Below are 12,500 nucleotides of genomic sequence, written 5' to 3'. Positions count from 1 at the left end.
AAACTGAGATATCATTTGTGTACATGTAACCAATTGGAAAAAATATTAATAGTGTGTCAGGGTCAGACTTTCCCTTCCTTTTCTTACATTTCTTCAAGGCACCACAATCATTCACAGGTAACTCTTCTTCCTGACTATCTTCACGTAACACAGCTTGTATTTTATCACCATTCACATTCACAAGTATTAATGTATGTCTTTTCTCCTTCCAGACTGTTTGAGGCTGAGGAGCAGGACCTTTTCACTGACCTCCAGGCTCTGCCCCGCAATGCCGCCCTCAGGAAGCTGAATGACCTTATCAAGCGGGCACGGCTGGCTAAGGTTAGGGGAAGCAGGGGGGACTAGATATGGAGGGGGGGAGGGGGAGAAGGAGGGAGGGTGGGCATCATATGTAGAATGTAACAGAGGTAGAAGATATCAGATTTGGATGATTCTCTCTCTCTCTCTCTCTCTCTCTCTCTCTCTCTCTCTCTCTCTCTCTCTCTCTCTCACTCTCTCTCTCTCTCTCTCTCTCTCTCTCTCTCTCTCTCTCTCTCTCTCTCTCTCTCTCTCTCTCTCTCTCTCTCTCTCTCTCTCTCTCTCTCTCTCCCCCTTAACTTTTGGGGATTTCCATAAATTATACCAACATTTATTGTAGCAATTTTTTTTAAGGGTAAAGTTGAACATCTTGTCTCAGCAGATAGATAGCAGATAAGCACACTGTCTTCTTGAGAGAGAGAGAGAGAGAGAGAGAGAGAGAGAGAGAGAGAGGGGACATAGGGTTCAGACACCATTCAGGAAAACTGGTTCACTGCTTCATATTAAGTACAAGTTTAGAGTGTGAAAGAAATCCAAAGATCCTTATTGAGGGGGAAATTTCAGGAGAGAATGACATTATGGACATGATGTAATATTGCAGTCATTCTGTGAGATGGAAATATAGAACTTGTAACTAACTGCTTCTACTTGTATTGACTAATGTGTTTTTTTTTACTTTCAATAGTAGTGTATTCTTCTATGCTATTGTATTGTACATTACATTCTCTTAACAGTTGCATTAGATTACGTTATTTTATATTTATGCGTGGTGTCACATTATCATATTTGTAATGCTCCTTTCATACAGTTTATCAGTTACCAGATTGTTGAAATGATTGTTAGAATAATTCTATCAGCTGATTGGTGGAAAAAAAAAAAAGAAATAAGGAGATTGCAGAAGGCTAAATGACCTATACATGGCAATTCCTGAGCACTTGAAAGCCACCATTACCCATCATCTAAACACTTAAACCCCCACTATTACCCATCATCTAAGCACTTACAACCCACTATTACCCATCATCTAAGCACTTACAACCCACAATTACCCATCATCTAAGCACTTACAACCCACTATTACCCATCTTTATCAACAAATGTATCCTTAACCTAAGTAATTAAGTTTACCATCGTTGTGCAGGTTCATGCGTACATCATCTCAGAGCTGAAGAAGGAGATGCCATCCATGTTTGGCAGAGAGAACAAGAAGAAGGAGCTCATCAAGGACTTGGCTTCCATCTATGAGAAGATCCAGAGAGAACACCAGATATCACCTGGAGACTTCCCAGAGCTCAAGAGAATGCAGGTGTGTGGTGGTGGTGGTGGTGGTATATGCCTACTTGTACCTTTTTACTTGCTTGTGTTAACCTATTTGCATGTACCTTGCTGTATTTTGCAAGTTATATTTATGTTGTAATTTGTGTTTACCATGATGTATTCTGTGGTGGTATTTTTGCTAGTTATGTGTATGCTGTTGTAATTTATCTTAGTTGTATTTACCTTGTTGTGTGTTGACTTGGTTATGTTGACTTAGTTGAGTCAGGTATATGGTGTTCTGTCTCCCAATTTCTAGCTTAATTCTAGCCCTTTGGTACTCTATGGTTCCTCCACAAGCTTAATGTGATGCAGCTTTAAAGTATAATTTTCAAAGACTCTACCAACAACAAAAGGTGTGATGGAGAGGCTCAAATCTTTAAGTGCATACATTCTTATTTTTGATGAATAAAAAATGTGTAGGGTCACCCAAATTAAGTAAGAAAGCTTTAAGTTTGGAGCTGCCTGTACATTATCATAATGTCATCAATAATCAGAGACTTAAGAGAGGAAGCTTGACTGTATGCATTCACAATTTACTTCATTTATCCACTGTATGTTACTTTTTGTATCTAACATAAGTTACTTATTTTATGCAATACAAGTTACTTAATTTATCCAGTATAAAACTGCTTGATGTAACTGACATGAGTGTTGTTAAGTTACAAAAGTTTTTTCCCCACAGGACCAACTCCAGCACCATGACTTCACCAAATTCAATGTGATGAAGCCCAGACTACTGGAGGCGGTGGACAGAATGTTGGCTGAGGACATTGCGCGCCTCATGGCCATGATTCCTGTGGAGGAGGCAGCGGTCAACAAGGAAGGAGGCATTGTACATGGTATGACTGGCCACTCAGGCAATTTAGGTAGTTGGTAAGGCATATGTGAGACAGAGGAGAAAAGTGGCAGGGAAACACAGGCTGAGGCAGGATACTGTATACTGCACTCACTTATGTTTCTAGTAACCAGATCCACTAAACACCTTTCTTAAGTAAGACACCAAAGAATGATTAATTTATATCAGATTTATGCCCTTGATTTTTTCTTTTTAGAATCTTACATAACATTTGTAATATAGAAGAAATGACTGATTTTTTGTTATTTTTATTGACAGATTTTTTAAAGTGTTTTGGCAAACATATTATAGTGATAAAATCTTGTATTTGTGCCTTTGATGTTAGATTGATTAATTTTGACTGTTCTGTTAAGAAAAATTTTGTAGGAAACATCTTAATTTCACATTATTATTTCAATTAGTGGATATGAATGACTTGTGAAGGAATTGATATGAAAAATCAGTTGATTGGTCTATTATAATTTTATTTATTGAGGCTGCTATTTTCTAGTTAAGTATAATCAGACAAACTTGTGGTGTGTAGGTGCCAGATTTGCTGTCAGGTAAGAAGAATCCCTGAGGTGTGACATTTCAGCTGTACTCCTCGGTTCTCCCACATTGACTTCATTTACCTTACATCTCTTTCCTTAGAGTAAATAGTGTAGGTCATAGTCATTCTGATAAGGGATAATAAATCTGTTACTGTTTGTTATTGCTATGCTTTCCTTTGTATTTTATTGATGTCTTGTGTTCTTAAGTTATTCTAGGACTACAACCCATACTCAACTCTTGCAGGAGGAGCCTTTGATGGAGTGATGAACGACAACACAGTGTTTGGCTTTGGGCGAGGGGAGGGAGCTGATGCAGGTGCTGGTGACCCTGACTGGATAGTGGCCAAGGACCGCTTCAAGTACGATCAGCTCTTTGACACCCTGAACCCTGTCGATGGCAAAATCACCGGATCATGTAAGGCCTGAGAAATGAATGGTGCTAATGTATTTTTTCAGTTTAAGAAATATTTTTGTCATAAGTCCTGGCTTATGAATAAAGAATTGTGATTTACAGGTACTAATAAAAAAGAAATCTTTCAAAATTAGTAAAAAATACATTGATTAGAAAACCCAATCTGTCATATCCTAATCTAGCTTCACTTTAACCAGGCAGCAAATAGCTTGAGTGACTTAACTTGATATCATTTCCTCTTTCTTTCAATGCACTGTTTACATTCCACAGCCGCCAAGCAAGAGATGTTGAAGTCCAAACTCCCGAACTCAGTGTTGGGAAAGGTGTGGAAGCTGGCTGATGTGGACAAGGACGGCATGCTTGATGCAGACGAGTTTGCGTTGGCGATGCACTTGATAAACATTAAGCTTGATGGCAATGATCTCCCACCTGAGCTGCCCCTCCACCTGATGCCTCCCAGCAAGAGAGGTTTTCAGGCCTAGAGGAGGTGGTGGGACTGGGACACTGTGGAAATTTTGTAAGACTGTCTTCTATTTCTGGTATTGTTTGGAATATATTGGGTTAAAAGCAAGGTTATTATCATTATTAACTACTACTAGTAACGTTAAGGTAAGTTTGTTAAAATTGAACGAGCTGTCATGTTTTAGCTTTTGTACATTTTTTCATGTCTAACTGTGTGTGTGTTTGTGTGTGTGTGTGTGTGCATGTATGTATGATTTTTTTTTTTTCAGTTTTCCTTTTTTATTTATTTATTTATTTTCTTCATCATAAGAGGATTATTATTATTTTTTTTTTGCAACATATGTTTTCAAAAGAAAAAGTAGGGGATGGGTTTTGTATTTTGGAAGATAGATTTTGATTGAAACACTTATGATGATGGTGGTGGTGATGGTGGTGGTGGGACAGTAGATGGTGTGAAATAATAGATGTGTGTGTGTGTGTGTGTGTGTGTGTGTGTGTGTGTGTGTGTGTGTGTGTGTGTCCAGGCAGGGTGGGGAGGGAGGGGTGTGCCTGTGTGAGGGGAGAGGCTGGATGGACTTGCAAAAGGGTAAAGGAGGATGAAGACTTTTCTCACCCACTGAGAAAAAAATACAGAATTACTGGTTTGTCTGTTTACAATAATTCCAAAAATCTGACAACCAAAATGTAGGACATTAGAAGAAATCTGTTTGAGGTTAATTTTAGGACAAAATTCTCAGCATCAAATCCGAGATATTAGAAGTGAACGGTGAAGACATTGGTACAAGTACCAGAATTCTGATAATGAAATGTAAGAAATTAGAAAAAAACTGATAATGTTAGAATTCTGACAGCCTAATCTAAGACATATCAAAAACATAAGTTATGACTGAAATGCAAGTCTGTGATAGTCATGTCTTAACTGAACTGACTGCCAACCTTCACTTGCCACCCTCCCTTCCTCCCTCCTTCCCCTGAGTTGTCCCACTCACCCAGATGTTCTGCATCTTGTATGGAAGTGGATTTTGTAAGGCTGTACTCCTTATTGTTTTGTATGAAGATTTTTATTACAGATTTTTGTAGCATATAGTTATATTATGAAACACTACTGAAGCTAGTTGAATCAGTTTTTGCATTTTTCAGTCATTCAAAGCTAAGACCATGTTCAAATTCTGCTGTGAAAACATTTTTCTCTTTCAGCAACATTGAAGGCTTAGCTGACCTGTATCACTTGTCACTTAACAGTTATTGTGTCACAGTTATCAAGACATGTATTGTGTATTCTCAAGCATTTTGTTCTCTTATCTTGACTACTTCTAACAGGCCATAGTGTAAGTTATTGGGTTTTAAGTAGTGCTTTCTCCATCATCAGTAGGAAAAATATCTTGAAAATCCAACTAATTATCTCTGTGGCTTTTGAAAATAGTCCTTATGAGAGGCCAAGGGGTTTAAGAATGCAAGCCTCAGTTACACACAGTCCTTACAAGTGTTTCAAAGCATTGTATGTGCATGCCAAGTGGTTGCTCTCAAAAACAGTTGTGCTAATCACTGCCAGGCCAGTGAATGTAGCAGCACCAGAAAAAGTCTATCAGATTTTCTTTGCATATGTTACGGAGTGTGTGGCTGGGATTCAGTACTAGATTTGAACATCTTGTCCTCCACTTGTAAAGCTGTTCCAAGTTTCTGATCATTCATTTAAAAAGAAATTGGGAGAGATTAATAAAAGGCCATGAAAAGTATAACAACCCTTCGACTGGTAATAACAGTATGACACTTATTTCATTTGAGTAACCAACTTCTTTTGAGCAAAAAATGGGCACCATAAGTCTTGAACCACGTCATTTCTCCATTTATTCTCAGTTGTACTTTTCAAAACTATACTTTAAGCTTAAACCTAATCTTATTTATCAAACTTGAAGAACTGTAACAATTAAAGGGTTAAGGTACTTGGCTGTTACTAAAAGCAAGTCATCATTTTACAGCAGTATCTATGATTTCTACTTAAAATGAAAGAACACTCTAGAAGATACAAAGTGTGTGATGCTGATATCCAGTGCTGTATTCAAAACACTACCACTCAACTATTTACAAAGAAGATTGCAGTGTTGCTATCTAGATGCATTACATTTTATTGAATTTGGAGGTATGTTTTCCAAGGTTTCTGTTTATGTAGGTAACAGCAGAATGTTTAAGGAAGATAAAGCTTCATTAAGATTTACATTCAGGTACTTTAAAAAAGGTCTCCAGTAACAACAAGTAATATCAAGGTGAGACTTCTTCCACTGATTGCCTGGTTTTGATTCAATAAGCTTCATTCATCATGTAACCTTAAGATATTTTGTAAATGTTATTTATTGATATGTGAGTGTTTGTTGAAGGATAAATAAAGATGAGCAATGTTATGAAAGTTTACATGATATATGAGTCTAGAAAGGAACCAAGTATTGTAAGACAACATCGACTGAGATGCACTCACAGGCCTTTTGAACATTACACTTGAGGGACTTGATGCACTTGTTCACTATATGTACTTACATGAAAGCTGTTGAAAGAGCAAAATATATTCATGCAGAGTAAGAGAAAAGAAAATGATTAATATTTAATTTACTGATTAATTTTCACAAGGCTTCGCATATTTTCATGCCATAACTGAAAAGATGATGGATAAACAAACTAGATCTAATACTTATTGATTCATAATTAAATTATTTTTTATATATGTGTATTTTTCATGCAGTTACTGAGAGAAGAAAACAATGGATATAGTATTTATTGATTTTGAATCATAAGGCATTTTATAAAACTTTTTTCATATTTGTGTGCTGTAACTGGAAGAAAGAGAAGCAGTAGAGTTGTATTTATTGACTCATAGGAATTTTCATCTGTCTTAATTTAATATATTCATGGAGTAACTCATAGAAAACAAACCAAACTGGTCTATTTATTTTTACACTAAGTAAAAGAAAAAAAAAACAATGGAATTACTATTTATTGAATCTAAACTTTTCACTCATCTGTTTTATATTGAGCCCAGTCCCCACGAGGCTAGAAACTTGTTCTACTGATTGAAGCGAGTCAGAGAGAAATTATCAAGCATGGAAGTGGAGGAGCATCTAGTCGAGCGCCTGCTGCTCTCTGTCTGAACTCAAATGTGTGCAGGTGTTACAACAGTGCAGTATTTCAGGAGCTGTGTTTGCTGAGCTCCACACCACATGATGCTTTGTGTGTGTGTGTGTGTGTGTGTGTGTGTGTGTGTGTGTGTGTGTGTGTGTGTGTGTCTGTGCGTGTGTGTGTGTGTGTGTCTGTGCTCTGAATAATGTATGGATATCACTACAGGTATGAAAGTTACCTACTTCCATGTTTAAGTTCTGAAGGAGTTGACCAATGTTTGTCTTGTGTGCGTGTGTGTGTGCACATCAGTTGTACAGTGTGTGTGTGAATATTGTATGGCTAACAAGACTCAACTTTGGATATGTGACTGTGTTTATAGCTTCTGAGAGAGTTCTTGCATGTGTGTGTGTGTGTGTGTGTGTGTGTGTGTGGGAACTTAGCAAAGACTGCTCAGCAAATAGTGCCTGTAGCCAGTAACTCTTAAATAAGCTAATGATATAATGATAATAATAATGATCACGCAAGTGCCGCATCTTTTCCTGTGCAAGTTATTTTCTATCGAGTAGATTTCAGATCACGGTAATTAAGCTTTGGAAGTACTACATACGTGTCATGAATGTCTCATATTGGGAGGATTTATACTTTGATTTTCTGCAAGAGCTTTGAGAGGGTGCTACTTGTATCATACACTTGAGCTTCTTGATTTAAACTTGGATGCTGTTTTTTTTTTTTCCACAGCTGATGTATGGGGGAGGAGGAGAAAGTTTCATTCCATCATATCTCTTGTAGTTTCTTTCCTCAATCCTATGCTGAGCAGTAGAGACAGACATGAATATCTCTTGATTATTTGGTATCACCACAGATTTGGATTGTTTTCTGTCTGTTGGTGACATTCAAGGTATAATTTAATGTGAGAGGCAAATACTACATTGAAAAATTCACTAAGACATACAAAAATGCTTTGCAAGTCAGTATCTATTGTAGAATATTCTGAGGACAAGTCTTTCATCAAGTATTTCTTTTTTCTTTTTTTTTTTTTTTTTTTTTTAAGCGTTCATTTAACAAAAGGTATACTACAGCCAGTATTTAGTTGATACTGCAGCCTGCATGATATAGTGAGGTGAGGAGAAGGAGGAGGAGGTGGTGTGCTGCTGGGAAAGATGCATAGGAAGTGTTGTTTTGTTTATCTTCCTGGCAGAGGCTCAGAACAGACTGCAGGGATTGGCTATGATGACGCTCGTCAGTGGCAGGTGTTCCTCATTATTCAGGCTCATGCAGGCCTCAAGACAGGTAGTGTGCTCACCATTATTTTCATTACAGTTGTATATTAATTGTAAATATGGATATTACATATCTTCAGTTTGACAGAGGAAAAAGTATAATTGGCATTATCAGTCAACAGTGTTGCCAAGGTATTTAGAGAACCAAAGATTTGATTTCTGTGTCTATTCAAGTAATACATTTCAGATATTTTATTGAATCTATGTTAGCTATCTAAATGGACAAAAGTGTATAGCTTATAAGTATATTCCTTTATAAATAAATTATCGAAGATTTTATGCCATTACTTATCCCTCAAGAACATGTTCCTTGTATGTCTTTCTTCCTCCACATTGCAGGTGCAAACTTGTTGTTGGTTTAGAGTCTAGACCACGTCTGTAGATTTGCTTTGCTTTGTGTCACTTTGGTGTTAATTTCCAGAACCAATATTTCACAGTAGTTATGGTGACCAGGGCCAGAACACCTGGTTGACAGGCAGGTGTTGCCTCATCAGGGATATGCTGCTTCAGATGATTCAGGTGTAGATGTTGAATAAGAAATATGAACCGGAAATGAAGGATTAGGCTGCTTGTAGTAAAAGAAAATAATTTAGAAAAAAGACTAGGGTCATTTTAATGTTTTATGATGAAGTACCATGTAAAATTGCCTGAAGACAAAGGGTCTAGAATGTCTTGCTCTATTCCTGGTATGTCATATGAGGCAACAAAATGACGCTTGGCAATATATACTGGGTATCCCTACCCTTGTATCTCCCTACAAGGAGGACAAAAAAAAGAGGGGGAGGGGAGGTTATCTAAACTCTCCCCTAAACCCTGTTGATTGTGTCACCAAAAATATGTGCATGTGGTACAAGGAAGGGTAAAAACCAGTGAGACTAGAAGTCTGTTTAAGAGATGAAAGTTTGATGATGACAACCTCAGGATCACATTTTCACATCTTGCTGTCTCATCTGGGTTCTAGGTGAAGTTATTGGAGTCTTCAGGAGTGTTTCCATGAATCCAGTGGTTGTTTAACAAGGATTCTGCTCCAATAAGAAAACACCAACAAGAACCCAACTAATTATCTTCAAAAACTGATGGTTGGTCTCCTCCAGAAGGGAAGTTTGGTGTCCTCTTCTATACCATGTTATTTTCATTAACTCTGCTATATATACCCAGATGTGGAGGGGGAATTGGAGACCCTATCACTATTACCCATTTTTTGTTTGTTATCAATGTGGTGAAGGGATTTTAGGGTGCAGCATTGAGTGGCCTCTCAGGCAGCGGGATTTCTGTGGATGAGTGGCATCTGGCACAAAGTTTTGCTCATCTGTGGGAAAGTTCAGTTGTGGGAAGCACTCAGAGCTGTGTGAATGATGGGATCATCTTATTCAGAAGTTCTCAGAAATGTTCAGTAAATTTTACTGAAGCTACATTCATTGATAACAATAAATATGATGGTAGAAGTTTAAACAATTTACTGTGGATATATGTTTGGTATGATTGATTAAGACATAGTGAAACTATATATATATATATATATATATATATATATATATATATATATATATATATATATATATATATATATATATATATATATATATATATATATATATACACTTTAGATTCTGCATTTTCGAATTGTTACTGAGTGAATGCCTTTCCTAATCTCAGACCATGGCCAGGATTCAAACCCCATGTGCCTGAGAACCCATGAGCTCCCATGCATGTAGCTCCCACTGTATCATGGTACCCCTCACAGTGACAGAAAGTAAGCTGTTATTGCTAATATTTTATTTATTTATTTATTTATTATTATTATTATTTTTTTTTCATGTAGGAGGGACACCAGCCAAGGGCTACAAAAATTCAATAAAAAAAAGCTCACTGATAAAAAGGCCCACTGACAGCCTCAGGATCACATTTTCACATTTTGGTGTCTCATCTGGGCTTTAGTGGAAGATATTTGAGTTTTCAGGGGATGTTTCCATGAATCTGTTTATTTGTCTATTTATTTATCTGTCCCCTAAAACAAAATCCTAGCTACAGCATATCTTTTCCCTTTTTGAGGGCCTCATACCATTCTTGCAAACTCTTACTGTTTTTTCCATTCCAAAATAATTAACTACACTCATTGCCTTTTCTATTGGCCCTTCAAATTGTCTTCCCCAGATCCCTTGTGACTCCACAGCCATCCCTACCACCTTGGAGAACCTGCACCTTGTTGTGAACCTCCAGTGGATGGCTGGCCTGGCTGAGCATCATGCCTTATGTGAGACCACAGCTGCCAGCACATCCTTGGGTTAGCGTTGATTGCCGCAGTGTATTTTGACCTAGTTGTTGCTCTGTATTCTTTCCAGTTTTCTTTTACACTTTTTCCTCTTGTGGTGACCACACTATCATTGCATATTCAAGTCTTAGACATGTCATAACAATCTTATCATATCTTCATCTAAACAGTTAAATGCCACTCTTATATTCTTTAACATATTAAAAGCTCCTGTTATCTTGTTTATATGTTTCTCTGGTAACAAGTTGCTTGAAAATATCTTTGATGATCAATTATAGCTAGAATTGTGATGTGTCTGAGTCAGGTTTTCCATTGGTGTCCTGCATGGGTTCAATCCCTGACAATGACCTCTCATGTCTAATACTATATCCCACCCACAGATCTTTTCCTCAGTTTCTCCATGACACTCCATAGAGGGACATGACAGTAACCCTTCCGGTAAACAGGAAGAGAAGTAGTCTATGGTTTTGAGTCTAAAATACTGAAGGCTTAAGACTACATTATTAAATGACCTGTTTCTTGAAGAAATCTGCTTTGTAGAAAATTGCAACACTTATTAAAAAGCACATACATTATAATTGAATCCTAAAGACTGTGAATGAAGGATGAAAATTTATTTGATAAATTGATTTAGACTATCTTGCATGCAAAGATTAATGAAAGAGGTTTTCTTTATAAATAATTTACTTAAATATACATAGGAAGCAGCCAAGCCATTGGAATACATATATAGAAGCAATGATATGTAATCTTTGTGTGGTGTTTAGTAGAATGGTAAAAATTCAGCATCATCCTCATAACTAAGAGAGGCATCGATACCACCATCACCACCACCACCTTCCACAGGGCTGGTAGTGGAGGTGAGCGGTGTAGAGTTAGGTTTAAATGGTATCTGGGTGGACATGGCAGCAGTAGTGGTGGGAAAAGCAGTGGTGGTGGTGGAAGTGTCCTCCTCTGTAATACAACGTTCCCTGCTGTGATGTTTGTGTTTCTCTTGGCTTCTGTGTTTGTGTTTCTCTCTGCTGTGGTGCTTCCCTGACCGATGACTTGGTTTTCCGTCATTGCAGCGTCTCTCCCAGCTCTTGCCTCGGTGCTTTTTTTTACCTCTTCTTCCACCTGATCCTCTCCTCTGCAGGATGTGGCATTGTTTATTAAGCTGTTCACATTACAAAATTTCAGGCTGACTGCTTGACATTACAGAATCATGTGTGTCTCACTTTGAAGGGTACTTAATAAAATAGATTAGTTAACATTTGAACATTAAAAACAGAGTGTGGAACACAAGTGTAATGTAAGTTGACATTTTTCTTGAAAATTTCAGTAATGAATATGTGATAAGCTACCTATATTTTACGTAATTAATGTTCTGTTTTTTTTTTTATTCGAAGCATGGTATTGTGGCTCTATGGAAGGTACAAAGACTCAGCTCAAGAAGAATAGATCACTCAAAGAAAGGATCCAAATTATAATACTATAAAATTAAGTTTTGTTGTAAAGCCAATTAAAGGAACATTTAAAACATGTTGTAGATGAAGTCTTGAGGTGCCAGCAGTAACTTTTTTCATATTTAGTGCCTTTCTTTATAATCTACAAGTATTTATAATCAGAATACGACAAAAAGCAACCAGTGTCTTTGTTTCTTGTAATGATATGTATACATATGCACAAATATCAGAGCAAGTGATGGGTGAACCTTTATGTGGTTTGAGGTGCCACACACTTACCTCCTTGCTTTTTTTTGCCTTTCTCTCTTGCCGGATGAGAGCTTGTGCTGTGGCCTCATTTAGTGCGGTGGCGGCGAGCCTGTGCTAAACAGTGCAGGTAAATGCCACATATTAACAGGCTCAATCAGGTTAGTGGAGGCAATGCTTGTGAATCCATGCAGTGGGAGGGCACATTACTATCATGCAGATATTGCTATTAATGTGAAATAGTTAATGGATTAGGAAGCATCATTGTTTAACCA

At 37.3% G+C, this 12,500-nt stretch overlaps 2 protein-coding genes across 5 annotated transcripts in view; one reads left to right on the top strand and one right to left on the bottom strand.

The window, feature by feature from the left end:
* Positions 1-11,317, top strand: part of LOC135088798 (EH domain-containing protein 3-like) — a 48,318-nt gene extending 37,001 nt beyond the window's left edge. For 2 of the 4 annotated variants that reach the window (XM_063983852.1, XM_063983850.1), the window contains exons 2-7: positions 213-321; positions 1,439-1,603; positions 2,297-2,453; positions 3,245-3,415; positions 3,683-3,929; positions 8,181-8,538. In XM_063983852.1, the coding sequence (XP_063839922.1) occupies positions 213-321; positions 1,439-1,603; positions 2,297-2,453; positions 3,245-3,415; positions 3,683-3,894 (814 nt within the window). In that variant the 3' untranslated portion in view covers positions 3,895-3,929; positions 8,181-8,538. Of the gene's footprint in view, positions 1-212; positions 322-1,438; positions 1,604-2,296; positions 2,454-3,244; positions 3,416-3,682; positions 8,539-10,416 lie in introns of those variants that run through there. The other 2 variants (XM_063983851.1, XM_063983849.1) reach the window with 2 other exon arrangements.
* The window catches only part of LOC135088800 (uncharacterized), an 8,352-nt gene continuing 7,052 nt past the window's right edge, over positions 11,201-12,500 (bottom strand). The window contains exons 5-6 of the mRNA XM_063983853.1: positions 12,259-12,342; positions 11,201-11,663 (exon numbers count right to left, since the gene is read on the bottom strand). Of these exons, the coding sequence (XP_063839923.1) occupies positions 11,298-11,663; positions 12,259-12,342 (450 nt within the window). The 3' untranslated portion in view covers positions 11,201-11,297. The remainder of the gene's footprint in view (positions 11,664-12,258; positions 12,343-12,500) is intronic.

The sequence above is a fragment of the Scylla paramamosain genome, chromosome 31 (genome assembly GCF_035594125.1).
Source record: "Scylla paramamosain isolate STU-SP2022 chromosome 31, ASM3559412v1, whole genome shotgun sequence".
In the NCBI taxonomy this organism is placed as follows: Eukaryota; Metazoa; Arthropoda; class Malacostraca; order Decapoda; family Portunidae; genus Scylla; species Scylla paramamosain.
Note: the sequence above shows the minus strand (reverse complement) of the source record. Positions and strands in the feature narration are given on the sequence as shown.